The 26,918-nt window shown below is 38.5% G+C and overlaps 2 protein-coding genes across 5 annotated transcripts in view; both read left to right on the top strand.

Annotated features, from left to right (window-relative positions):
• Positions 1-26,918, top strand: part of LOC108990281 — a 655,370-nt gene that overhangs the window by 478,213 nt on the left and 150,239 nt on the right. The gene's annotated exons all lie outside the window — the stretch shown is intronic.
• LOC108991101 lies at positions 15,027-18,676 on the top strand. Of its 4 annotated transcripts, XM_035691904.1 has the most exons (9): positions 15,027-15,200; positions 15,887-16,118; positions 16,247-16,486; positions 16,612-16,821; positions 16,968-17,060; positions 17,176-17,271; positions 17,419-17,691; positions 17,920-18,021; positions 18,164-18,676. In XM_035691904.1, exons 3-8 carry the CDS (start codon positions 16,373-16,375, stop codon positions 17,947-17,949), a joined length of 816 nt encoding a protein of 271 aa, XP_035547797.1. In that variant the 5' UTR covers positions 15,027-15,200; positions 15,887-16,118; positions 16,247-16,372; the 3' UTR covers positions 17,950-18,021; positions 18,164-18,676. The 4 variants fall into 4 exon arrangements, with proteins under 4 accessions (XP_035547797.1, XP_035547795.1, XP_035547796.1 ...); XM_035691902.1 differs by having other exon boundaries at positions 17,419-18,021; XM_035691903.1 differs by lacking the exon at positions 16,968-17,060 and having other exon boundaries at positions 17,419-18,021.

Here is a 26,918-nt window from a genome sequence, read left to right as displayed (position 1 = left end):
CATTCAAGGAAAAACCAAGGATCATCCTAATGCACGTCGTAACCTTTCCAACCTAAGGATAAGGAAGGAGTTACAACTTAGACATGATGGAGATAAGTTACCATACCACCTGCTTGTTTTACTTTGCATGGAGCTGAGAGGCTAAGCTTCTGCAAGTGGTTGAATGATGTGAAATTTCCCGATGGCTTTGCTTCTAATATATCTCGATGTGTTAGCCTTCCTGATTGCAAGATTTCAGGAATGAAATCTCATGATTGTCATATCTTCATGCAAAGACTATTTCCTGTAGCTATTGTAAAATACTTACGACACGATGTTAGATTGGCACTTATTGAGCTCAGCACATTTTTTAATAAATTGTGCACTAGAACATGTAAGCTTGATGTCTTGGAGCGACTTCAAGCTGATATCACCCAAATTATGTGAAAACTTGAGATGGTATTCCCGCCCAGTTTTTTTGATGTAACGGTCCACTTAGCCTACCATTTGCCATGTGAGGCCATGCTTGTTGGGCCAGTACAATATAGGTGGATGTATCCATTAGAGAGATATCTTGATAAATTCAAGAGGTATGTTGTAACGCTCCAAACCCGGTTGGTCTGGAGAATTACTACTTGTCACTTAAGAACATGTTTCCCAATACAACTAAAATAAAACTCCAAAACTTTATTAGCAAAACTCAATCTCATGTACTCTAAATAACCACATTGAAAACTCTACAAAGTTATTACTGCAGCAAAATAAACTAAGGAGTCCAAAATCTCCCGGTAGTCATAACAAACCAAACTAATACTTTCATAAGTCTTACTAAACCCAAGCCCAAGATATAATTAAATCTAAAAGACATTAAAATTAAAGGACAACAAAATTCTTTCTTCAAACATCCTCTCCCATCTTAATCATGCTCACCAATCTAATTCAGGTCCTCAGTTGGACTCTCCACATCATCTAAAAAATATTATGAAGATAGGGGATGAGTTATCAACAACTCAGTAAGCAGAGGACATGCTAGCGTGCAAACATGAGCTTTTACAAAGTATAGCATGCAGAACAAAATATTTTCCAGAGTTATTATGCAGAACAGAACATATTTTCAAAAGTAACAGAGCGATGGTTTTAAGACACGTAAAACCCATAATACTTTGGCATAACATAAACTGAATATCATCATCAGATCAAAATAGAGCATCACATAGAGCAGAGACCATGTTTCACCCCTGTGGTAGGGTTGTGCTAACCTCGATGGCCAAACCAGGCAAAAACAGAGGTGAAATCTTTCCTTTATTCTTCTCGGAGCCCTGAGTGTGCACACAGGAAAGACCACAATAAAACCACTTTGTTTCCAAAGTGGGTGCACTCAGAGACAGAGAAGTTGGTACCAACCCAAACAGAGCAGAGCATAACAGAGCAGAGCAGAGCAAAGCAGAGACAGAGTCAGATACAAATACCAGTACACCATGCCAAAGGTTTTCAAATGTTATATCAAAATAATACAAAGTACCAAAACAGAATCAGACAGTTTACACATGTTGACAGCAAAAGCCAGAAAATCTTTCTAAATAAATGCACAATTTTTCATATTCTCAAGATTGCTCCCCTTTTTCAGATTTCAGAAACCACATGATAGAATTTAGCTCACGTCTACACAATGTATTGTCAGAACATATTTTTCCTTTTTCATAAAGATTTGATGAATAATGCAGATAAGCGACCGAGGTTGGTCTTTGTTTTTCCCAAGTTCCCATTACTTTTTTTTTATAGAAGAGCCGGAAACCACCTGTCCATTAGCGGCCCCGTCCCAATTTTATTAATCAACGTCACTTATGGTGGAGGAAAACCGTGGTAACAAAACTGACACTCGGGGTACAGACCATCCCTTGTATCTAAACCAAAACCCAAAAACAAAATACAAATCCAACTAAAACTACAGACCCAAACCAGCAAAACGAAAACTGGAAAAGAGAGAAAAAAAAACATGCTTATACCAGCAAAAACAAGACCGAACCCCGAACCACTCAACCGCAAAGCAACTCCGCACAAAATGAAAACCAGAAACGAACACAAGACTCCTCTATTTCTTCCGCCTAACAGAAGGAAGTCCCCATTTATCAACTCTAATCAATCCCCGTAACAGAGGAGAAACCTCACCCATGCTCTGCCATACCACATCACCATCAATTGCCCCCCTTTTAGCTAACCAATCCGCAGCCCCATTTCCTTCCCTATGAATGTGCATAAACCGTATATACATATTAATGATCTGAAGTTGCAATTCCTCCCAATAATCCTCCAAATACCAGCTACCACAGCGTTTATTATCTAACCATGCCAGAACCACTTTAGAATCCATTTCAACATCTACTGCAATAAAATTCAAATTCTTACAATGTTTGACACCCTCCACTAGAGCTCTCAACTCTGCATAGTTACTGGTACCGTAACCAATGTTCTTTGAAAATGCTAACAACAGATTACCATGCATATCCCGGATCACACCTCCTGCCCCTGCCACACCTGGATTCCCAAGACTACTTCCATCCGTGTTGAGCTTCACACGACCTGATTCCGGCTTCGACCAAGCTATGTAATCAATCTTTTGTTTTTTGATTGGAACTTGCGGTAAATTAAAACAATTAAGAATGTAAAGGTCAATCTGATTAAATTTCTTAGTCTTTGAAAACCCTTGACAAATAACGCCCACCCACTGTTTGATAGATTGCCACACAACTTGACCAGATTCAATCTTCCCTTCCATACGTGCTTTACATCTCCTAGTCCAAAGCCTCCACGAAATCACAGTAGGTAATACACCCAAAATGACACTAGATTGAGAGGCATTAGAAGCTCTCCTAAACCAACTAAGACATGTTTCATACCAATTCCTTCCAATAGGAAGCCCAAGCATAACTCCAATTTTTTTCCTGACTTCGGCAGCCTCTTCACCAGTAAATAAAACATGATTTAAGTCTTCATATTGTCCTTGAATACAACAGTTGCATCTCGAGACTAAAGGAATACCAATTCTCCGAATTTTATCATCCACTGCTAAAGCTCCATGCCAAGCCTTCCACATAAATACCGAAAATTTTTTTGGAAGAATGCTATTCTAAATCCACTTATTCCCCTCAAAATTCTGACCTCTAACACGAACACAATCCCAAGCTGATTTTGTTGAAAACTTTCCACTTTCACTAGTAGTCCAGATTAACAAATCACTGCCTTCTTTACAATTTGCAAAAACCTCTAATACCCTCTCTGCAGCTTCAGACTCGACAAGCCTCTCTAACCGAGCCATATCCCATCCTCTATCCAATACACAATCTTTTATCTTCAAAAGAGGTTGCTCACTTACCAAAACATTATCAGCAAGAGGCCCCTGATCGAACCATTTATCATACCAAAAAAATACATTACCTTCTCGAATTTTCCATTTAGAATTGCTCAAAACTGTAGGAATGTTTCTAACAATCATCCGCCAAAAACTTGTCCCCTTTTTAGAATCCAACAACATCAAAGGTTTATTCCCCACATATTTTGAGCGAAAAAAATTTGTCCAAAGAGAATCTTCATGCATCAATTTCCAGGCAAGCTTTAAATGAAGAGCCTTTTGCATATCATCAAACGATCTAATACCCAAACCTCCTTCTTCTATTGGCATACAAATATTCCTCCAAGCAACCCATTTTTTCTTACCCTTTCCATCCCTTTCTCCCCAAAAGAAAGCACTCATTAACCGATTTAATGATGCAATAATTAACTTTGGAACTTGTAAAACTGCTAGTTGATGCAACGCCATACTAGCCAAAACATGCCTCAATAAAATCACTCGGCCCCCTGCTGAAAGTAATTCATTTTCCAACCACTAATTTTTCTTTTAACCTTGTTCTCCAACTCTTCCAAATCACTAATTTTCATTCTACCCGACACAATAGGGACCCCCAAATATTTAAAAGGAAACTTTCCTTCCGAAAATCCTGTCAATCGTTTAAGATTCCTTCTTCTAGCCATCGAAAGATTTTTGGAAAAATACATAGCAGTTTTCTCTTTATTAATCAATTGACCAGACCACTTCTCATATGTATTCAAAATATTTAGTAGACACCGAATTGATCGACAACCACCATTAGTGAATATGACCACATCATCCGCATACATTAGATGAGATACTAAAATCGTACCTCTAGGTTGAGAAAAATGTCCAAAACTTTTTTCTTCCACCTTTTGTTTTATAAGACGAGACAGAACCTCCTGTAAAATAATAAACAAATAAGGCGACAAAGGATCACCTTGCCTCAATCCTCTACCACCTTTAAAAAAACCTTTTGTGGTACCATTCATTAATATCGAGTACCAAGGCGTAGTAATACACTCCTTAATAAGACCACAAACAGCAGGAGAAAACCCAAAAGATTGAAGTACCTTTAATAGAAAATCCCACTCAACACGATCATAAGCCTTGGCCATATCAAGCTTCAATACCACATTACCCCCATGAATTTTTTTATTAATAGAATGGACCATTTCTTGTGTTAGACTAATGTTCTCAAAAATACTTCTTCCAGGAATAAACGCACCTTGTTCAACAGAAATAATTTTAGGAAGCAAAACAGCCAAACGGTTTACAAGCACCTTAGAGCAAATTTTATAAAACACCGAACAAAGACTTATTGGTCTAAATTTATCAAACCCATTAGGCTTATCCATCTTAGGAATTAAGACCACATAAGACGACGTATAAAATCTCGACCATTTACCACCTCTAAAAAACTCTTCCACCGCTGCCATAATATCCATCTTAATAATATCCCAGACACTCTTAAAAAAACCCGAACCAAAACCATCCGGCCCTGGCGCACTATTAGAAGGAATGGAATCCAGAGTAGTTTTCACTTCATTAATCGAAGGAATAGCCCCAAAAATCTCATTATCCTCCAAAGAAATAACAGCCGAAATAAGATGAGATAAATCCGGTAAACTATCATGACTTTCAGTTTGCAAAAAATTTGAAAAATAATTGACAGCACTTAAATGGATCTCCTCAGGAGATCCCAAATAAGTTCCATCTTGTAGTCTCATGTCCGAGACTCTTTGTTTCCGTTTAAAAGACAAAATCGCATGAAAGAAAGATGAATTTTGGTCCCCTTCCGCCCGCCATTTAATTTTAGCCAATTGAGCCAATCTAATTTCCTCCCGTCTACGCCAACTAGCTAATTCCATATTTTTATTCACAAGATCCTGTTCAATCACCGGATTCCAATGCTGTTGTAGATCAGATTCCAATTCCTCAATTTTATTTTCTAACCCCTGAATATGAACTTCAATTCTACCAAAAATACACTTATTCCATTCACGTAAAGAACCTCTTAATTTTTTAAGCTTAAAAGCCAGTTTCAGAAGACCAAAACCACCCACCTCCTCTGTCCAAATCCTACCCACAAACTGATGGAAATCTGGATGCTCTATCCACATCTGCTGAAACCGAAATGGAGAATGTCCATACTTAAAAAGATCAGACTGAAATTGAATAAACTTAGGCGAATGATCAGAAGTTGATCTCGATAAATAACCATTATTCATATTTGGAAATCTATTCAAGCAACTGGCATTAACTAAACCTCTATCCAATTTTGCCCAACTACGTGCTAACCCTCTTTGGCCATTACACCAAGAAAATCTTCTTCCCGACGACTTCATGTCCATTAAACCACAATTATCAATCCAATTATTAAAATCCTCCATAGCCATTCTCGGACGTGGTCTACCACCTCTACGCTCCGAGTCTTCCCTTATGATATTAAAATCCCCTACAACAATACAAGGCTCATTACCTATTAGTTGACCATTGAGAGACTCCCACAATTCTCTCCTCTCACCCAAATTACATTTTGCATAAACAAAACAACAAATGACAGCATTATTTCCCACTCCAACACGAATTAAAATATATTGTTCTTTGCAAATAATCGGCTGAACTGAAATATCATCATGCCAAAACACCCAAATCTTACCAGACTCCTCCTCATTTATAATAAACTTATCCATATGAAGAAACTGAGCAACCTCCTGCACCTTATCCGATGAAGCAAAAGGTTCCATTAACGCAACAATTTTCGGATTTAATTTCCTAACCAAACTTTTTAAACGACCTCTAGAAGTTCCAAATCCTCTAATATTCCATGATAAAATTGGACCAATCATAAAGAAAATTTATTTGGCCGAGAACTTACCCGATTCGAACTTCGAACTTTTTGAAATATTTTCCTCGTTCCTTTTCGCTTAACATTCGCACCCTCATTATCCGAAGCATAATCTTTTTGTTTCGAGAAATGTTCCACGTTTAGCTCCGTATCTAGTTCAGAAACCGTATCCTCCATACATTCAGTATTCTCCTCAGGTATTTTTCCTAGCTCCGAATCAGAAACTATCGGCTCTAATTCCTTTTCAAAAATCAAATTACTATCCAAATTTTCTGTATTAACAACCCCAACAAACCTCTCTTCCGTCGACCCCTCCCCTGCCAGCTTCACCAATTCATTCATTTTTAATCCCTCTGTTTCTTCATCTTCTATCTCCTCTACATGATAATCCTTACCAGATAATTCATTTTCTTCAATCAACCTAACAGCCATATCTTGTCCCTCCAACTTATCCAGAGGTTCCCCCACCTTTTCACCCATTTCTTGAGCACCATAATCCCGAGTTTGATCCTGCGACAAAACTATTTTTTCCGTATCTCCCTGATCCATTCCTGCTTCCATCATCATCACTCCCTTGCCTTTATCCACCTCAACATTATTTTCCGCTGGTATCTCTGTTTTTTTTCCTTCAGACTCTTTTACATTCTTTCGTATCCAAATCTTTTCTCCATCACTCCGATTATGCAATTTACAGGTACTAGCATTGTGCCCTTGAATTTTACAATGAGTACAAAGTGCCCAAGTTCCCATTACATTATAAAAATATGCAAGTTTTCATAAAGTCAATCTCAATCTGATTAACTTGTATAAAACCTAGCATAGGAACCCCGCTTACCTAGACAACTTAGCTTTTTTGAATTTTTCTCAAAAATGTCGAGTCGAATATAAATCGTCACCTATAAAAATAATAACATAATTTCCGTAAATTTTCAATCAATCACGGATTTCGATATTTAATCTTAAACTTCTAAAATAAGCTATTTTAATATCTCAAAACTTAAAATCCTCATAATCCCAAAATATATCATCACTGCCTAAAAATCACCAATATTCACCATAACCAATGTCAAACTCAAAACACCAATATTTAAACCCGAAACAGCCAACAAATTTCATAGCATAAACCAATCTCACACAAACAACTCCATCATCCAATCCAACCGACCCCCTTACTCCTGGGACTCAGTCCGGCATAACCAACAAAATCACAGTAAATATGAATTAGTGCAAAAATACATTTAAATCTCAAAAGTTCTGTGGGAAAAAACTTACAATGCTATAATATAATTTTTGAAAGATCACGGAGGTGCTAGAAGCAGCAACGCAGCAACAAAACAGTGCCAAATGCACTGTGGTTGTGGGTCTCAAAAACCCACTTTTGAAGGGGTGTAAACAAAGACCCGAGATTGATAGGGTAGGGTTTAGGGATGTCGGTGAAGCTAGTGGTGGTGGTGGTTGGCCATGGGTGGTGGCGTAGAGGGTGGTCGAAGGCTAAAATACCCAAAACAGAAATATTGATGGTGGGTCTTCACCGGTGACAGATCGGAGGTGGGGTTGGGTCCATTGGGTTGCTAGGAGGTCGAGGATGATGTGGTGAGAAGATGGTGGCCGGAGGTGGCGCGACGGCGGCGCAACAGCGCAAGGAGTGCCGCGGCTTGGTGTGGTACGTGGGGGCTATCGGCGGCGAGATAGGGGCTGGAAATGGAGGGGTGGGGTCACTGGCCTATGGGGGAGGCAGTGGGCTGGGTGGTGTCGCCGGACGGTGGCTCACGGCGGCAGGCTGGGGAGGAGAAGAAATTGCACGGGGAGAGGGGGGTTGCGGCGCGCGGGAAGCAGGGGAAGAAAAAGAAAAAGAAAGAAAGGAAAAGAAGAAAAGAAGAAAAAGAAAAGAGGAAAGAGAAAATGTAGGGAAAGAAATGAGGTCCAATCCTCATATCTTGGGTCACAAAAATGATCAAACGGAAACGATTTTAAAACAACAAGTAAAATAAAATAATTCAAATATAATGATTAAAATGAAAATAAATAATTAAACCCAACAATAAGTTAATTTAATATGAAAAACAATTTAAATGTATTACAATAATCAATTATAAGAAAGCACTTCAGAATAATTTTCACAAAAACTAAAATCATAAAAATAAACCCACTAAAAATCCAACCAATTTTAAAACAAGAGAATAAATTTTTAAATTAATAACAAATAATCTTTCAATTAAAAATACACTAAAATACGGGGTGTTACATATGTTAAGAATATGGCCTGCCCAGAAGGTTCAATAGCAGAAGCCTATATCCATGTTGAATGCTTGAATTTTTGCTCCATGTACCTCCATGAAGTTGAGACCAGGTTCAATCCACAAGAAATAAATGTCGATGGTGGAGGGACTAATGTACAAGATGGACTATATGTGTTTCAACAAAAGGTGCGACCCATGGGTATGGCAACACGTCATCAACTAGATGATAACCTTTTCAAGACTGCCAAGTGGTATGTGCTTAGTAATAGGCCAGAAATTGAAGAATACCTCAAGTATATATGATAATGCTGCTGTGTAGGTGTTTAAATTATGATTCTTCTAACATTTTACGATTTTTTTTTACTGTTTTGCTATATATACTCACCCATTCTAAGTACTTATAGTGAGCACTGCAACAAAGTGAGGGAAGTTCACACAAAAAAGGTCGATCGTTGCCATGTAGCTGAATTCCCAACTTGGTTCAAGTCCAAAGTATGTACATACAACAATACACTTGTTCCCATTCAGAGTTTTACACTTATTGGTTTTTTGCAAACCTTAATGCTTCTCCCTCTTTCCATTTGCGCAGATCCAAGATCTGCTTAAAAATAATCCCAGTGAAGTGTCTAAACATTTATATGCACTAGTGTATGGTCCTGAACCTTGGGTTGTGTGATACTCTGCTTGCATCATGAATGGCATAAGATTTCATACGAGAAATCGTGAAGAACTCTGTCGCACTCAAAATTCTGGTGTTTTGGTTAGTGGTGAACACCAATCAGAAAGTGTCGAGTTTTATGGTGCTGTAAAAGACATTTTGGCATTACAGTATATGGGATGGCGTCATGTCTACTTATTTGAGTGCCAATGGTTTGACATTGCTGATCCCATACGAGGGATACGTGTGGGTGAGAATCTTATGAGTGTTAATATGTCGAGATCGTGGTACAAGGACGAGCCTTTTGTTTTGGCATGCCAAGCTTCACAGGTGTTTTACCTACAAAATACAGGCTTGGGTAGTAGTTGGTATGCGGTGCAGAAGGTGACAAATAGAAATGTTTATGACATTCCATCGAACCCATTAATAGAAGACGATGAATCTGATTCCAGCGACGTTGATGTTTACCAAGAGGACAATGACGGAGATGCTTATATACCGATCCAAGTTGATGACAATGGACTAGTTAGTCCATTGCACAGGATTGATGTAGACCCCACACATATGGATGCGTCCTCACTAATTGCCCACGCGCATCGCAGCAACCAAGAAATACCTTTTATCAATGATGATGAAGAGGAGATATGTTAGGATGATAGTTCCAACTCTCTTGGCAGCACAAGTGAAGATCTCTCCACTAATGATGAAATAGACTCAAATTAGGTAATAACTGAAATATTCTGAGTTATATACACTAGCTACATGTGCATATTGTGTTAATTATTGTATTGAAATTTTGGTTGCAGGATTAGCAGCATATCAGAGTCCCTTTAGTTTGCACTTATTAAATATATTGGTAAGTATGATCTTCAAAAGGTGTTGGAATTTGTAATAATTTTTTTTATGGGTTGTCATATAACTACTAGTATGGTTTAAATATTATGTACAGAGGGAAACATGCACAAAAAATGCTTCCAGGGGAAAAGATTGCCCTCACTCGCTACTTCATCTAATATAGATTTTCAATACCAACATTATTTCAATTTCTATTTTGCGGTATGGGTTTTCTAATAACCATTTGAATGTTTGTTGTCCTCGAAACACTACAAATTTTTATATAGGTGTGGGGAAGAAACTTGGATGAGCTGGATGAACACTACATATGTTTGTTGTCCTCTGTTTTTGCGTCTGACCTGGATGAGCTGAAAAGCATGAAGAAGTTTGAAGTAGCTAATGTTGAAGGAGATGAAGTAGCTAATGTCTGAAGTAGTTAGCTACTGGAGGAGATGATTGAAGAAGTCTGAAGTAGCTAATGTAGTCAAAGTCCAATACTACATGCAGTGATCTTGCTGAACGTTTTTTTGTATTGTAAAATTAATGATAATGGATGTCTTGTGACTGTAATGAAGAAGTTTGTACTACATGAAGTGATCCTGGTTTAATGACTGTAATATTTTCTGAAATGATTAAATTTTATGAAGATTGATGACATTTGGTCTAATACGGTCAAATATTGAATTGCTTGCCCCATTATCCACAAAATTCTGTACATATCTTGGGGATGATAATCACAGGTGTTAGTGTTGACTCTCTTGTCACCAAAAAATCTATGTTGAATGATGGAGGTGTTGTTAATATAAATGGTGAAACAGTGTAACACCCCGTATTTTAGTGTAATTTTTACTGAAGGATTTTTATTATTTATTCAAAAATTTATCCTCTTATTTTAAAATTGGTTGGATTTTTAGTGAGTTTATTTCTATGATTTTAATTTGTTAATTTGGTGAAAATTATTTTATTGTGTGCTTTCTTGATATTTATTTATTGTTATGCATTTAAATTGCTTATAATATTTAAATTAATCACTGGGTGATTTAATTATTTCAATTTGACTTTACCATTACGTTTAAATTATTTTATTTAATTTGTGGTTTTAAAATCGTTTCCGTTGGATCATTTTCGTGACCCAAGTTATGAGGTTTGGACCTCATTTTTTTTCCCCTCTTTTTCTTTCCTCTCCTTTTCTTTTTCTCTTTTTTCTTTTCTCCTTATTTTCCTTCGGTTTCTTCTCTCCCGCGCGATCTCTCTCTCTCCTCTCCTCCGCCCGTTTCCTTCTCTCCCTCCCAGCACCGTCGTCCGCCGGCGGTGGTCGACACCGCCCAGCCCCTCCGCTTCCCCTGCCGCCGACGAAGCTACCCCTCCATTTTTAGCCTCCCTTGTGCCGCCGTTAGCCACCACGAGACCCACGAAGCCGCGGCACTCTTTCCGCCGCTGCGCCGCCGTCGTTCCACCACCGGCCACCATCTTCCTACCACTTCATCCCCGACCTCTTGGCAATCCTTTGGACCCAACCCCGGCTCCGATCCGTCACCGGTGAAGCCCCACCAAGTCCATTTCCGATTTGTACACTTTTGGCCTTAAACCACCATGTGCGCCGTCTTCCACGGCAAACCACCACCACCATTGGCTTCACCGACCTCTCTAGGCCCTACCCTATCATTTTGGGGTCTTCGTTTGTCTCCGTTGAAAAGTGGGTATTTGTGACCCACGGCCACAGTGTATTTTACACTGTGGTGTTGCTCAGACGTCGCCTTTTTCAGTTTCGTGATCCTTCGGAAATCATTATATAGCAATGTAAGTATTTTTTTAGAAGAATTCTCGAGAATTTAATGTATTTTTGCACTAGCACATTACACTGTATTTTAATTGCTGGTTGGTTTTGCCGGACTAAGTCCGAGGAGTAACGGGGTTGATTGGATTGGGTGATGGAATTGTTAGTATGATTGGTTTAGACTATGAGATTTGTTGGCTGTTCGGGTTTAAATATTGGTGTTTTGTGTATGACGTGGGTTGTGGTGGATATTGGTGATTTTATGAAGTAATGATATACTTTGGGATTATGAGGATTTTTAAGTTTTGAGAAATTATGATAGATTATTTTAGAAGTTTAGGCTTAAATATGGAAATCCGTAATTGGTTGAAAACTTACGGAAATTGTGTCATTATTTTTTTTATAGGTGACAATTATTAGTCAACTCAACATTTTTTTTGAAGAAATATCTGAAAAGCTAAGAAGTCCAGGTAAGCGGGGTTTATATACTAGTTTTGCATAAAATAAATGAAAGGAGGTTGACTTTGAGAATAAATGTGTTTATTTTTGAAAGAGATGATCTGAAAACAACCTCAAATGTTTATTCTGCATATGCATAAATTCTATATAATGAGAAAGTATTTTCTGTCATGACTAGTGTAGACATGAGCTAGTTTTGTGTACTTTATTTCTGAACTATGTAAAAGAGCGAATATGAAAATCTGGAAGTTTTGTTATGAACAAATGAGGATATTTTGTTTATGTTTATCTCCAACATGTGAAATTATCTGAAGCTTTTCAGTGTTTTGTTTTGATATGATGTGTCATATGAAAATCTTGGCATGAAGTTCTGATTCTGTATATGATTGTAATCGGATTTTCGATGAAATCCGTTCTGTTTCTGTTAAGGCCCAGCCACGGGTATAATGGTGGTTTATAACCCTACCACGGGGGTGAAACATGGTATACGGCCCAGCCACGGGTATAATGGTGGTTTATAACCCTACCACGGGGGTGAAACATGGAAAATGGCCCAGCCACGGGTATAATGGTGGTTTATAACCCTACCACGGGGGTGAAACATGGAATATGGCCCAGCCACGGGTATAATGGTGGTTTATAACCCTACCACGGGGGTGAAACATGGAATATGGCCCAGCCACGGGTATAATGGTGGTTTATAACCCTACCACGGGGGTTAAACATGGTATTGTCCCGATGTGATATTAAATGAAGATAAGATTATAATGTTTCAGTTTAGAAATGTCAACGGAAGTTCTTTTTGGAATAAGTTCATTTTTCTGAAAATTTCGCTCTAATGTTTTTGTACAAGTTTTGTTTCTTCATTCTGAAAGTAAATGTTCTGTTCGGCTTATCAAATGTTATAAATGCTCATGTTTACATGCTAGTATATGCTCTCTGCTTACTGAGTTGTTGATAACTCACCCCGTTAATCTTCATAATATTTCAGATGACATCGATGGCTCAGCTGAAGATCAGTATTAGAGTCTATGGAGAAGATTAGCATTGTTTTGTTGTTGGGTATCTCATGATATTAGTGTTGGTGTTGGAGGTTAATTATTTTTCTTAAGTTTGCTTCAATGGATTTAGACGGTTTATGGATACTTATGTTAATGTTATATTATTTCTAGTTGTTATTTGAGACATGAAGAAGAGTTGATTTTATTTAGGTTGTTGGATTGAATATTGGATAGATGAGTTTATTTGATTTATTTAATTGAAGTATATACGTCAGATTTGAGGTTTGGGAAAATGGATAAATTCTTGAATTTGGAAGTACTCTATCCTTGTTAGAGTTGATTATCAGGTTTTATGAGTTAACTCTCCGGACCCTCGGGGTCGGGGTGTTACAAACAGTCTATTGATGTTTTCTAGTTTTATCATATTCCTTGGTTATGATTGTAGGAACCAACATTCTATAAACAACATCCATGAAATCTTCACCTAGAGATTGAATTGAAGAATCAAACCAAGGAATACTTCAACTAATAATTAATAGATGCTATTAAGAACTTTTCTCTATTAGAGGATTATAATTTGGTAATATAATCATCCCCAAGAAATGTATTTTACCTCATATGTTGTTGACTGTACAACAACTAGAGAAGACAATGCTATAGCTCGCTTGATTTGTGTTATAAGTAGACCATTTGCAAGAACACGATATTCAAATTTTTTTTTTTTTGTTTTGTTTTGTTTTGTTTTGTTTTTTGAATGATTATATTTCCTCAACCAAACATCCAAACATCAATTTTAATTATTGCCATCATCGACTTATGCAAACAGTTCAATCACAAAGATCATGGTGATTGAAGTTGGTATTATATAGACCTTGATGTATAAATGAAATTCAATTACTTAACGTATTAAATATATTGACTTCATCTAGTGTGGTTTTAGAGCAATCTACGGTTCACTAATAATTAATAGATGCTATTAAGAACCTTTTTCTATTAGAGGATTATAAATTGGTAATATAATCATCCCGAAGAAATGTCTTTTACCTCATATGTTGTTGAGTGTATAATAACTAGAGAAGACGATGCTATAGCTCTATTTGTGTTATAAGTAAACCATTTGCATGAACACAATATTCAATTTTTTTTTTCTACGATACAATTTCCTCAACCAAACATCCAAACATCAATTTCAATTATTGCCGTCATCAACTTATGCAAACAGTTCAATCACAAAGATAATGGTGATTGAAGTTGGTATAGACCTTGATGTATAAATGAAAGTCAATAACTTAACGTATTAAATATATTGACTTCATCTAGTATGGTTTCAGAGCACTCTATGGTTCATTAATAAATATATATGCTAGGTATGAAAATAATAAACCTGTCCAATGACGGAGTATTCAATATTCTAATATATGAGTGGTGCTACTTCGACAGAAGAAATTCATAGAAAAATCTACCGATAGTGTAATTTTCTTTTTGTTTAATCTAATTTTTCCCTTTTTATTCAAACATTTTTTAAAAACTTTGTAAACATTTTTAAAAAATGGAAATAAATTACAAACTCAGTGAGCTACACTCTTTCATTTATCCTATAATATATATTGAAAAAGTCTATGAGTGACAAGTGTAAATTTAACTTCTTATTAATTTTAGGAAGCTACACTTAGAAAGGAAATAAAAGAGTGAGTTCTCATTGGCGGGAGCTAAAATGTAGTGCGCGCGACGATGAAATCTAGTGCGTGCCAAGTTGAGGAAATTGAAGGGCAAAGGAGTCACTTCCCTATCTGCATACAACATGCATCAGCATGAATCATGTACCTCTAATCTCGTCACTTCTATATGAACAGGGCAAGGTAGGGTCCCCTTCTTCCAATCTTCCAATCTCCTCACTTCCAACCCCATGGTGATAGAACGTCACTAGCTCATCCCCTTTTGTTTTCCTCCCATTTTGCCGAAATCTAAGTCTGAAACTCCATTCTTCGTGAGGGGTTTACAGTGCTTAGAAGCTGCCTCGTGTTCCCGCATCAGGTGCTTGTTTTATTTTGGTTTCTTGCCATGCATTTTCGGTCCTATATAGGTGCTCAACTTGGTTGTAATATGATTTGTGTTTGGTTGCTTGTTTGGTTAAGTATTTACTCTAAAAGTATAAACCTTTATGAAAATAATTGTTTTCTGGGTTGAAGCAGCAAGGCATGACTATAAAAGTATAAACCTAAAACTTGTAATCAGAGCCATGCAAACCCACATTGGGTTTCCCTTGAAGTAATCTTAAAGTACACTTCCCTCTTCTCTCTCAGTCCTGAATACAGAAGTTATTTAATATTCATGGATAACCTTAGCCTTTATTCATTTTGCTTTCGGATAAATCAGTGAAATGGTCACACGCTCTTGCGTGTTAATCACTAGATGGCTTTCCTACATATAGCCTAGTGATGAAGTACAAGGGATAGTAGAGGATTATAAGCATTGAGGTAGAAAAAATTTGGGTATGTTTTAGAGCCCAAACAGAGGGCTACTGGGTATGCTTCAGCAGCCACGACACATTGCAAAACAATGCAATGAGGTAGAATAGGACTGGGAAGTGAATTGTTTGCCTTTGATGCTCCAAAGCTGCATAATCTTGTTTTCTTGTGTGCAGTAAAAAACCTTTGTCATTTTAGAAATGTCACAGTGTAAATTTTGTCATGATGCCTAACATCAGTTCAAGTATGCAGGATATGACTTTAACTAAAAGAGGGAGAGGTAGACCCCGAGGTGGAAGATCATGTGGTCAAGATAGATCGTCATGCAGAACAGAACCTAGAAACACAACGCCAATTTCTACATTCAACCTTAGAGATGATATGTTAGGTGGCTCAGATGACTCAATCGAGCCACCTGATGTTGTGCCAATGACAGAATTTCCTGATGCCGGGCTCCATTCTCCAATTAGCAGAAATGATATTGGTAAAATACATACGCTATGTCATGTTTAATTAATATAGATAGTAGGGTGTTTTAAATTATATGTATTGTGAACTTAATAGATGTTATTGTTAATGATAAAGTGATATTTGTTATTCCTATGTGTTCAGAAGTACCTATGCGGAAACGTGTCCACGGACTATCTAAGTGTACAGAATTTGATAAAATCTAAAAATATGGAAAAATATCTTTGAAAACACTATGTTGGGGAGATTGCCCCTTGTTGTGAGAACACTATGTTGTATACAACAAGGGTTGCTTGGATACTAAAGCACCATAGTGACCTTAGTCACGCTACTTGGCACGACGTACCAACCAATGAGAAGGATGAACTGGTAGCTCGTGTTCAGGTATCATCTGAAATTTTACACAATTGAACTCTAGAGATTGGGTTTCCAATAATCTCCCACCATGATAAAATGTTAAGTTAGTGTGTCTACTTTATTGAATATAATGGTTTCTTGGTGATGTTTAGGTTGATTTCATCCTAGACTGGACAAAGAAAAATCATCGACTAACAGTAATGAAGACATTTCGGAAGAGATTCAATGCAATACGGTATGAGCTGCATAAGATTTACAAGACATTTGAGAATGCCGAAGAAGCACTGGCTAATAGGCCATCGTGGGTGAACCCAAATGTTTGGGTGAAGTTATGTGGGAGATGGTCAAGCGAGGAGTTTAAGGTAAGGAGAGTGTTACATTGTTTGACATGCTTCTCCAATTGATGTTATTTCATGTGCTGGTCACAATGGTTTTATTGTCATGATTGCCTCTAATTCCTACACATGATGGAAAATCTAGTAATGGGTTCTCCTAATATGAGTTTCAGAGGCTATCAGAGCAGAATAAATGTAATAGGGAGAAGCAAAAAATGAATCATACTGTTGGAAGAACCTCATTTTTACGCCTAATGGAACTAAGGGTAAATCTAAATTCCCTTTGGTTGGTAGATACTTATTACATACATAAATGTTTAATTTTTCTTTTGGTGTAATTTCTGGTTTGCTTACACAGTAGTTTTCCCAATTTATTTGCAGTCTGATACTGATAGTCATTTAGTTGATTTCTTTAAAGACGTGCGGTGGTCAAAGAAAAAGGGAAAATTTGTTACTCCCTTGATTGAAGAGAATTACGTGAGTGGCATTTTTATAACATTGAAATGTATTAAAGAGATTCTCAATACCACTTCATCTAGTATTGAAATGTATCTTCATCTAGGATGGATTCATTTAGCTCTTTATTGATGTCAATAATCTCTCGCTGCCTTTCTTTCTATATAGAATGAGATGGCCAGAAAGTTGGCTAAGCTAGAGCCTAAGAAGCACACTAAAGAGGCTGCAACAACAATATTCGAAGAGGTTCTTAGCCACAGGTCAGGCTATGTGAGGGGGTTAGGAGAGATGGTTATTCCTGACTCATCTAGAGGCTGTAATGATGAAGTTATTACAGAACTCACAACAGTTGCAGCAAGGCATCAGGAAGATGTAGCAAGGCATGAGAAAGATGCTCAATATTACAAGAGCCAATTAGATGAACTAAGGGGGGATGTAAAGGTACTCTTGGAGCGGCAACGCGAATATGATAAGTTGATGACTACATTAATGTCTGAAAGCAGTCTCAAGGAGAGTCTCATAGAGAGACTCAAGGAGCTGCATAACCTCTTGTTAAGAACCACAAGAGCCCATTTTTTGAATATTTTGGCATCAAAAAGTGATCAGGGTGATGACAAACCTTCCACAATTTTCTAACCTTTTGTTGATATGTGATTTTTGTGGGGCTAGGTGCAACTTTTGAGAAAACTATCAAGTTGAAGCTATGTAACTTCAAAGATAGTTGATGTGCAATGGCAATGTTATAAGTCAAAGATGGTATGCTCTATATAGGTATGTTTTTTACAATATATAGGCCAAGTTTAATTAATGTAGATATCACACCTGTGGTGTGGTGGTTCAATATTGGGGGAATGTTTTGGAAATACAATATTGGGTAGAGCATCTAATTGATTTGGTTGCAAATTACTTGCAGGTATCATATCCCTTTTTCTCATGGTGGCATAACTTCTTAATCCAGATATTGTAGCAAGTAAGTGGTGGGGAAGCTAGAAACGTTAGGCCTTATAGCATCTGGAATGTTTATTGGTGGCCACTGCGGGAAGTATTTCTCATCCTTTTTTAGAAAGAATATAGGAAATCCCTTTAGTTGATCCTGTTACTTCAATCATCTTGAAAATGGATAAAGAAAGCACCCATTGTTAACTATCAAGGTGAGTCTTAATATTTCTTTGCAGATCAATTTTGGGCTTTCAAACCAAAGAGTGGAGCAGGTTTTTATTTTAATGAGATTGTCCAAAGTTGCAAAAAATGGCATGTCTTTTGATGAGTGTATGCAAAAATATGTCCATTGCTTTCTTTTGAGTATTTCATGAATCATTTTGATGATCAAATTTCTTTTAAACTTTGAAGGTTGGAGTTTCGGGGTAGTTGAATCTTCTTTTCTTTCTTCTCCCTCTGCTTCCCGCACGACACCCCTCTCCCTCTCTCTCCCCGTGCGCTTCTCCTTCTCCACCCAGCCATTGCCGCGCACCACCGTGCGCGACACCGCCCCTCCCGTCAGCTTCCCCACCGCCGGCCATCATCCCCCACCAATCTCAGCCCCTAACTCGCAGTCATTTGTCCCCACACACAACACCAAGCCGCAGCATTCTCTTCACTCCAGTGCCGCCGTCGCGCCACCTCCGGCCACCATTTCTTCACCACTTCATCCTCGACCTCATAGCAACCCAATGCACCTATCCTCACCACTGATCTGTCACCGGTGAAGCACATTCATCAACATTTCCGTTTTGGGCTTTTTGATCTTCAACCGCCACCCCCGCCGCCACCCACGGCCAACCACCACCACCACTAGCTTCACTGACATCCCTAAGCCCTACCCTATCAATCTCGGGTCTTGGTTTGTCCCCGTTCAAAAGTGAATTTTTGAGACCCACGGCCACAGTGCATTTTGCACTGTTACGTTGCTGAGCCACCACTTCTTGCACCTCCGTGATCCTCCGGAAATTATTATTTAACACTGTAAGTATTTTTACAAATAACTTTTGAGATTTAAATGTATTTTTGCACTAACTCATTACACTGTGATCTGGTCGATTTTGCCGGACGGAGTCTGAGGAGTACGGGGGTCAGATGGTTTAGTGGAGGAAGTTTGATTGTGTATTTGGGCTATGTTGAATTGTTGGTTGGGAATTGTGTTGTTTCATGTACATGGCATATTTGCACGCATGATCATGTTTATAAAAGAAACTGGGTAATTGCATTCATTTTCATGTGTTTATTGAAAACTGGGTTTTTATGTGAAAGGATTTCTGGGTGCGTGTGTATCACGACCCCAAGTTGAGATGGGGCATTATCTTGGTGGAGCTCCTCTGGTCACTCGGGAGCAGAATATACTGAGTGAGATCCCCTGGATTGTTGTTGGGCGACAATGGGATTAGATGAGATGGTCTCGTGCCGACTCCGTGGCCCCTCTGCTGGCGGGGGCTAGAGGATGCTGGGCCACGAACGCGCTGGGCACCGAACTGGGCATCGCTTGTTGCGTACTAGGTGCTTGGCCATGAACGCGCTGGGAACTGGGCATCGCTACAAAGCCAGGACATGCGGATGGTCCCTAGGGGAGATCATGGTGCATATGGTAATAATGGATTAATGGACTATTTTCTGGGAAAATAGTGTGTGTTGGATATGGATTTTTGTGTAAATCATTTTTTGGAAAAATGTTTTATGGATATTTTTGGGCTAAATGGGATTTTGGCGTGTGTTGGAAATTATTCATTTTAGGGGAAAATGACGTTTTGGAGCATAATGCATATTTCATCATATGCATGCATTATTGTTGGTAGCATTAATGCATTTGTAATCTCGTGGTTGTTTGGTTTATACTTACCTGCGGTACCGTTTTTGGTGATGCAGATTTTGATACAGATGAAGCTGAGGGTGAGCCTGAGGATTCAGCTCCGCCCGAGGAGTGATTTTGAATCACTCATTTTATTTTGGGACTTGTATTATATTTTATTTGGGATGACTGTATAACTTTTAACTTTTAAACTACTTTTACTGATATTTAAATTGTGTTGAAATTCTGGTACTTAGTTGACTTAATTATCTGCTGCGTTGTTGTTGTACACTGTTGCATGTACACACACTTGACACTATCGTTGGGATGCTTGACCCTATTGTCATCATCCTGTCATCTCGATCCCCGAGTTTCTGTACATGGGGGTTGGGGGCGCCACAATTTGAATATACACATGGTGGTTTGAGGCAAATGCTGGGAAGGATTGTTATATCGAAATGAACCATATAACGGTTTGAAGAACAACTCAAGTAATGTGTTTAGGCATGAGTGTAATTGATGTAATTAGTGGTTGGGTGTCAGCACTTCCTAGTTTTCAATCGAATATATTAAATGGATAAGGGTGGGTGGTGTATGGGATCTCACATTGCTTGGGAAGGAAAAATTCTTGCTCTTATAAGGTTCTAATGGGGCTCCAATTGTATCATTGACTAGTCTTTTTGGAGTATAGGCCGTGTGGTGTGGGCCTTCCATTGGGGCGTTACAAATGGTATTGGAGCCTATCCTAACCAGAAATGTGGGACTTGAGCCGTGTCACCTACAATGGACAGGCCCGACGAGGACGTCAGGAATTTAAGGCGAATAGATTATGATACCCCATATGATATGGATAAGAGTAGGTGGTGTATGGGATCCCACATTGCTTGAGAATGAGAAGTTCTTGCTCTTTATAAGGTTCCAATGGGGCTCCAATTATATCATTGACTGGTCCTTTTAGAGTATAGGCCATGTGATTTGGGTCTTCCATTGGGGCATTTCAAATGAGATGTAACACCCAAGTCCAGCAACAAGTCATTTTCTAAAATTTTTGGTTTTTGGATTTATACGTAGAAAGATCCTAGTTAATTTTCGAGTATTATTTTTTGGGGTTGGATGGAAAATATTTTTAAGGGTCGAGGAATTTATGAAACAAGTATTTTTATATTTTTAAGGATGAGTTGAGGCCCAAAACTCAAAGAGCAACCCATTTATTAATAGTTTATTTATTTATTTTTTTCACTACAAAACATGACCAAATATTTTAAATGGCCCAATGTTTTTATCAAACCTAAGCCCTTGTTAACCAAGAATAGGCCCCACGTCAAGCACGGCTCCATACCAATTGCCATGCATGTCTCCTCCTCTAGGGTTTTCTTTTTTTGTTCAATCACCAATATAAATATACACATACTTCCTGCACAAACAAAGCTCACGTCGCTGCCCTGCTATGCGAAACTGTAGCTAGCAACTCCTATTTGCAAACAACGCACCACCCTCCAGCCCGGTCCTCACCCACTCAGAAAAACACCACCCCAACCTCACGGGAAGCCCTTTTCACGCAGCATCATTCTCATTGGAGTAGTCCCACTGTGAGCAGACCTTGCTCTGCCGTACGCCACTGCCAATGCACCACCCACGTGAAACCGTAGCTTCCCCTTGCTCAGCCACTGCACAACTCCTTAAACCATCGTGCATGACCCACGCCACTGAAATTTCCACCAGAAGCAACGCTGCAATAGGAACCACCACGACAAACATGAAAACCACTGTGATAGCCGCTGCTCTACCTTGCACCTCCATACCCAGCCGCTGATACACTTTGGAGTATAGGCCATGTGGTTTGGGTCTTCCATTGGGGCATTACAAATGGTATTAGAGCCTATCCCAACAAGAAATATGGGACTTTAGCTGTGCCACCTAATGGAAGGCCCAAACCACATGGCCTATACTCCAAAAGGATTAGTCAATGATACAATTGGGGTCCATTGGAACCTTATTAAGAGCAAGAACTTTTCCTTCCCAAGCAATGTGGGATCCCATAAACCACATACCCTTATCCATATCATATGGGGTATCACAATTGGTATCATATGGGTAACAGAGCAGAGACAAAGTCCATGCCAAAGGTTTTCAGATGCCATATCAAAATAAAACAGAGTACCAAAACATAATTAGATCCTTCTCACATACTGAAAACAAAAGTCGGAGCATCTTTTTAAATCAATGTACAATTTTTCAGATTCTCAATATCGATCTTTCTCAGATTTCAGAAACAACATGACAAAATTTAGCTCATGTTTACACAATGCACGTCAGAAATTATTTTTCCTTTTTCGTACAAATTTCATGAGCAATGCATATAAGTGAATGAGGTTGGTTTTTCCCAAGTTCTCATTTCATCACAAAATATGCAAAGTTTTCAAAAAGTCAACCGCAGTCTCAATAATTCATATAAAACCTAACATAGGAACCCCGCTTACCTGGACTTTTTACCTTTTCGAAACTTTCCTCAAAAACAGCTGAACAAAAATTAATCATCACCTATAAAATAATCACGAAATTTTTGTAAATTTTCAGTCAATCACATACTTCAATATTTTAGCCTAAAATGCTAGAATCACCTACTTTAATTCCTCAAAAACCTAAATTTTCAATCCCTAAAATATCATCACTTTCCAAAATCTTCAGTATCCAACTTGACCTTTGACTAAAATATTAAATTCTAACTTATTTACTGTAGAAGAATCAAACTATCAAATTTAATACTAAATAGAACATTTATACCAAAATATTTTAAATTATATAACAACAATTATTTAATAACTAGATCATAATAAAATTACAGCATTATCGTTTACTTTTGAAAGAAAAACATCACTTAGTACCAATTTAAATTACTTAAAATATCTCTGTAAACATAAATTTATTAGAGATTACTAACTCATATTAAAAGTTTAAAACACCTTAATGCAACTTGTAGCTCAAAGGGTAATAAGGTAATTTTATTTAATTAAACAAAACATTACCCAAGCTTAAGAAGAAGCTTTGTTATTTGAAGACAAAAACTCATGATACGTAAAAGCAAAATAGCAGTTTGTGAGGCAAAGGCTCACTGAGAGATTGAGAGCTCGACGGGTGGCGAGTTTGACGGTTGTCTATGGTGGTGAGGCTGGTGGTTACGACATAAAAAGGGGCGGCTAAGCATTGGTAAGAGAGAGAGAGAGAGAGATGAGTGAGAGACCCCATGTAGAGAGAGAGAGGGACAAAGAGAGAGCTTGGCGTGAGAGAGAACGAAAACTCACCGTGGGGCAACGAGTCTGGCTACGGTATGGGGGCTGGGCGTCAACCAGGGCAGTGTCCAAAGGTGGAGGCTCGTCCTCCGACGTCTTTTGATGGCAGTGGCATCGGAGTGGGGCTGACAACGTGGCTCACGGTGGGGGTGCTTCCCCTGTTTCGGTGTGTAAAAACAGAGTCATTCACGTCCAAATGGTATCAGAGCCTGTCTTAACTAGAAATGTGAGACTTGAGCGGTGCCACCTACAATGGACAGACCTGACGAGGACGTCGGGAATTTAAGGGGGGTAAATTGTGATATCCCATATGATATGGATAAAGGTAGGTGGTGTATGGGATCCCACATTGCTTGGGAAGGAGAAGTTCTTGCTCTTTATAATGTTCTAATGGGGCTCAAATTGTATCATTGATTAGTCCTTTTAGAGTATAGGCCATGTGGTGTGGGCCTTCCATTGGGGCATTACAGAGTATGTTGGACCAAATGACTGCGTGTTGGGTGGCTATAAATGGGAACAAACTACTTGTCACCTTTGTATATGCAAAGTGGTCTCTATATGAACATTGGGGTCTCTGGAATGATTTGGAAGCTTTACAAATAGGTTCTCATCCTTGGCTTATTATGGGGGATTTTAACACTATATGGGAGGATGGGGAGAGAATTGGGGGACAGTCTAGACCTTTGGCGGCCATAGGGGAGTTTAATAGTTGTTTCAACAACTGTGGGGTTGTAGATTTAGATTTTCATGGTGGAAGTATGTCCTGGTTTAATGGGCACGAAGGACAAATAAGGAAATGGGCAAAGCTTGATCGGGCTCTTGTGAATGTGCTTTCTTAAATGTGTTTCAAACTGCTAGCCTGGAATGTTTTCCGACGAAGATGTCGGATCACAAATCGATGTTGATCCAATTCTCAAAAAGATTGACACAGATATGGACCATCTCTTTCTAGGGTAACAAAACATGTGGAGTACTCATGAAAATTTCATTCCTTTTATGCGACAGGTGTGGCAGGAACCAGTTCATAATTCGGGCTTATGTAATTTGGTTACTAAACTTAAAAAGGTGAAAATTGCTCTAAAGAGGTGGAATGTAGAGGTTTTTGGTCGTGTCAATCTTGCCATAAAGTAGTTGGAGATCCGAATGGCAGGCCTGGAGGAGCAGTTACATGGGGGCTATAACCAGAAGGTGGAGACGGAACTCCTTTTCACTAAATGTGAATTGGATTATTAAGAAAAAATGTAGGAAATTAGTATTTCTCATATTGCAAAGAAGAGATGGTTAATGGAGGGTGATCGAAATTCCAAAATTTTCCATGCGGTTGTTAAGCAAAAATTAAATTCCACTATGATTGAATCTATGGTGTTGGAGGATGGCACGGTTTTGGAGTCTCCTGAGGAGATTCATGAAGGTGCGGTGAGACATTTCCAAAATTTTCTTTCTACTCCTACTACTAGAGTAGTTCCTGATCTAAGTCATCTTATTTCTGTGGAGATATCGCTTGAAGAAAATGAGTGCATTGTTAAAGAACCTTCAGAAATGGAGTTGAAATCGGCACTAAACTAGATTACTAAAGATAGTAGTCCCGGCTCCGATGGTTTTGGTTCGAATTTTTACTTATCTTGTTGGGATTTTGTGAAAGAGGATTTGTTGGAAGCTACAAAGGAATTTTTCAGTGGAGCGACCCTTCCCAGATTTTTCACTTCCTCTTTCTTGGTTCTTATTCCTAAAGTGAAGGACCCAAAAAGTTCTGAAAAGTTTAGACCAACTAGTCTGTGTTCAGTTGCTTACAAAATTTTAAAAAAAATTATTGCTGAAAGATCGGTGTGCTGTCTAAACAGGATAGTCACTCAGGAGCAAGGGGCTTTAATCCCTGGAAGAAGTATCTTTGAAAATATTACACTCACACAGGAAATGGTTCATTCAATCAACAGAAAGAGCAAAGGAGGAAATGTGGTATTAAAAGTGGATATGGCCAAAGCATATGATCGGGTTGATTGGAGACTTTTGAATTGGGTCTTGGAAGGCTTCAGATTCTCCAGTCAAGTTTGCAAATTGTTAAAGGAATGTGTTCGGACTCCATGGTTCTCAATTATGATGAATGGTACGTATAAGGGATTTTTCAAATCTCAATAGGGCCTTTGGCAAGGTGACCCATTCTCACCGTATTTATTTATATTGATGGAAGAGATTTTTTCTAGACTTCTTAAGAAAGAATTTGAGGCACGTAGGATTGGAATTTTTTATCATCCAAGGGGAGCTCCTTTAATCTCTCATTTATTATATGCAGATGATTTGCTTATTTTTACAAATGGTGAAAGGAGATCTTTGAAGATGCTTTTGAAGATGTTGGAGGTATATGGAAAGTGGTCTGGCCAATTAGTCAATAAGGAAAAATCCGCTCTTTTTTTGTCAAACAAGATTAATAATTCTAGAAGAAGGGGACTTTTGCATTTGACGGGTTTTATCGAAGGAAAGTTTCCGATGATGTACCTTGGGGCACCTATGGTTCCTGGACGTCTAACTGCTCATATGTTGGAACCGTTGGTCTCAAGAATTATTTATAAAGTGGGCAGTTGGAAGATGAGGTTGCTATCTCAGGGAGGTCGACTGATCCATATTAGACATGTTTTATCATGTATGGTGTCCCAAACGTTGGCAGTTATGGCAGTTCCACTAGTGGTGATTAGAAAAATAAATTCATTGCTCTCTTCTTTTCTTTGGGGGGAGAGTAATGGTAGGGTGAAAATGAAATGGTGCGCTTGGTCGAAGGTGTGTAAACCTTAAGATGAAAGGGGTATTGGCGTAAGGGACTTGTAAACATCCAAAGAGCTTTTCATATGAAGTTTGTATGGAGACTTATGACAGTAGATAATCTTTGGACTCGATTCTTTACGGCTAAATACGTTAAAACAGGACACATGGCTTTTGCAGTTTCGACCCCTGTAGGATCTCGATTTTGGAAGACAATTTTGAAGGTTTTTCTGGAGGTGTATGAAAATGTATATGTGAAGGTTAGAGAAGGAAAAGCCTCGTTCTGGTTTGACAAGTAGCTCAACAATGGTCCTCTGGCTGCGTCTTCTCACATGATCCAACATCTTGATATTAAAATTCAAGATTGTTGGGCATCTGATAATTGGGATGCCCTGGTGCTAATAGATTTGGTAAGGGTCCAAAAACAAAGGAGATTTTGATGACTTCAATCAAGAAAAAGGAAGGGCTTGATTTGTTTATTTGGAAGCCATCCACAGATGGTAAATTTTCAACTACTTTTGAATGGGAGGTGGTCAGGGTAAAAGGAGAGAAATGCCCGTGGATGGAATGGGTCTGGCATAAGATGCTTCCAAAAAGCATTTCTATGTGCATGTGGAAGGCTCTGTTCCAATGCTTCCCAGTAGATGAGAGAGTGCAGAATCTGGGAATTGATATGGTATCATGTTGCAACTGCTGCTTGAATAGACATGAAGAGTCTCTCATCCATGTACTGAGTCAAGGTACCATTGCAAGCATGGTGTGGAAAAGAGCTGCTTCAGCTTTGGGTATTTTCAATATGGACGACGAGCCGTGGAGGGTGAAAATTAGTAAATGGTTCAAATATG

The sequence above is a fragment of the Juglans regia genome, chromosome 7 (genome assembly GCF_001411555.2).
Source record: "Juglans regia cultivar Chandler chromosome 7, Walnut 2.0, whole genome shotgun sequence".
Classification (NCBI taxonomy): Eukaryota; Viridiplantae; Streptophyta; class Magnoliopsida; order Fagales; family Juglandaceae; genus Juglans; species Juglans regia.
The sequence above is the reverse complement of the archived record's forward strand: the minus strand, read 5'-3'. Positions and strand labels throughout refer to the sequence as shown.

Coding starts and splice junctions, on each gene's coding strand:
- LOC108991101 (XM_035691902.1), top strand. CDS start 16,373: ATGTTGTATACAACAAGGGTTGCTTGGATACTAAAGCACCATAGTGAC. Junction 16,487..16,611: donor AACTGGTAGCTCGTGTTCAG/GTATCATCTGAA, acceptor GGTGATGTTTAG/GTTGATTTCATCCTAGACTG. Junction 17,272..17,418: donor CCTTGATTGAAGAGAATTAC/GTGAGTGGCATT, acceptor CTTTCTATATAG/AATGAGATGGCCAGAAAGTT.